Here is a 2585-nt window from a genome sequence, read left to right on the forward strand (position 1 = left end):
GTTGTAAAATATAGAGTTAAGGGGTGTTGCAAATAAATCACTTTTTAATTCGGAAGTAATGATAAACTTGGTAGGGCCGCGAATATCATCACCCTTGAGAAAACATCATTTCAACGCAATCTTGGATGTTTGACTCTTCGAAGTTAATTTTTTGCGACAACTTTTGAATCATGATGCTCACTAGAACTCAGGTTCGTGTTGCATGTGCTGCCTTCGGGATGGCTCAGAAACTAGTTGCAGACATGCTCCAAGAATTCAAGTCAGAGCTTTCGTTAAACAATGCACAGAAGAAATGTTGGAAACTTTGCCTGAATGCGAGATACACAAACGTGAAACCTTGATTAGTGCTCTCATTGATGTGCTCACAGAGACAGCCACAAAAACAGACATGTTTGTTGCATTGCTGAAATATTTTGCAAATTGATTAAAACTCGTGCATGAGAACAATGGTGGCCCAATCAAGAGATATTGATACTTGGAATTACTTTTTTGATTGAATTAAAATCTTATTTTACTTTGTTATGCTCTCGGGGAAAAAAGTATGATTTATTTTGCAACACCCCTTAGTATAAATCACTTGAGGACATTTGTGCATTACACGATTACTGTGAAGGTTAAGTGTGGCACAACAGTAAGGTCAATTGAGCTTATACATTTCTAACAGAATCACAAAATTAAAAACATTAGTCGTAATTTTCCACAAACACAGTAGTAAACATTATTGAAAAAGTGTCAATCAAAATTAGATACAAATATTCCTACACCTATGATTTTTACAAATAGATCACCTAAGTTTGATTGAAAAAAAATGTAGGAATTCCAAACCATGTGTTTCTTACTGATTAAGGTGTGCCATAATAAGCTGATGAAGGATCTTTTACGTTTTTATCTATACTCGCATGGCCAAAATCAGTAAACAAAAAATATGTTCAAAGCAATCTGTTTTACAAGCACTGTAAAATTTACCATGAAAATTAATTTCAGCATGAATTCACTGCAAATGTTAACAAATAAAACATAGATGCAAACAGGATTTATCATTATCAATGAACTTACAACATATGAGAACAATAAAGCATATATATATCTTTAATATTTTATATATCTCAATTTTATTTTTAACAAAGCTGGATACACATTATTTAAGTTAGTTTGGTAATGTATCAGACTTCTACACAGGAAACACTTAGCTGTAATCAAAATATATGTCAAACAGTGAATTCTGTCATCCTGACAGGAATCTGATCGGTATACTTAAATTTGTCCACCAAAGATATAGCATACATTGAATCAATAAACTGGTCAAGGTAAAACACTCTGAAATACTTACTGCAATATTCATATTGATCTTGATAGTCTCTCCTTCTTTGAATCTAAGATCTAAGTGTTTCTTCCCTTCTTTTTCCCACTCCTTCTCCAATTCTTCTTCTTTGGTCATTGACCTGCAAGAGTAAAAAGCCATTGTTCCTATATTAGCCCTTTAAAAAAATTTTTTTAAAATTCCTAAACTCAAGATACTGATAAGGAAAACAAAATTAAATATAAAGCCTTAGAACTAGATCTGCCTGATACTGATTAGCTGGAATAGTTAACACAAGTTTAACATCTTATTATATCTAACAGAGATGTGTGGAAATATAATGTACGTGTAATGTCCTATTATATCTAACAGAGCTATATTGAAAAGTTAACAGAAGTTCAACATCCTATCATATCTAAGAGATGTGTGGAACAGTTAGTACAAGTCAAGCATCTTATCTAACAGAAATATAGCATTTGTTACCATTCCTCCTCACCTAGAAACTAGCATGGAAAGTGCCAGCAGATTTTACAAAGTAAAAAACTTAATTTTTATATTTAACATGCATATATAGCTAAAGATGTAAAAGAATTAACCCCTTATCCACCAAAGAGGACCAATATTTTTAACCCTTTGGATACAGGTGGGTCAAAGTGTGCACGTCATGACATTTTTAGAGTTACTTTCAAAATAAAACTTATAACCAAAATTTCTATATTACCTAAATAAATTCTCAATTTTGACTTGTCTGTGTCGTGATACAACTGCACATTTTAGATTCTGTATGTGTTCAACTAAATAACAGACACATAATATAACTCCTTGAAAGTCAGAATATATAAACTCCAATCTTCTTTCTTTAGTGAAATATAAACAAAGATATCAAACCCATTCTGTCTTTCAAACAATATCAATAATTCTCTCTCGTATTCCTTATATGGGTTAATATTTTGGAACTCATAATTAGATATTTAGTTTCAGTTGTGTTGTTTGCAAACATGAGTTCAGCTCAAGCAGATAACTGAATTTTTTTAACCTATTTATAGTTTATTTAGAAAGACAGTTAAATTATAACAGTTTTACGACATTAAATTTTGGTGCATGATAATACTGTGTGTTCTAAAATGCACATTTCAAATGAGAATGAATAATTTTGTGAACTACCAACACTGTCCCAAAAAAAGTGGGTTTACAGTGCCTTTGGCCATCAATGGTAAAAGGCCAAAGTCCAGATTAAGTACTAAATTCATTATTTCTTACGTATATTTTTCATTTATTGTTATAA

At 31.4% G+C, this 2585-nt stretch overlaps 1 protein-coding gene across 1 annotated transcript in view; it reads right to left on the reverse strand.

Moving 5' to 3' along the window:
* Positions 1–2585, reverse strand: part of LOC106470469 (NECAP-like protein CG9132) — a 14069-nt gene that overhangs the window by 2817 nt on the left and 8667 nt on the right. The window contains exon 5 of the mRNA XM_013931029.2: positions 1331–1442. Coding sequence (XP_013786483.1) covers positions 1331–1442 — 112 coding nt within the window. The remainder of the gene's footprint in view (positions 1–1330; positions 1443–2585) is intronic.

This window comes from Limulus polyphemus, unplaced genomic scaffold (genome assembly GCF_000517525.1).
Source record: "Limulus polyphemus unplaced genomic scaffold, Limulus_polyphemus-2.1.2 Scaffold4024, whole genome shotgun sequence".
Lineage (NCBI taxonomy): Eukaryota > Metazoa > Arthropoda > Merostomata > Xiphosura > Limulidae > Limulus > Limulus polyphemus.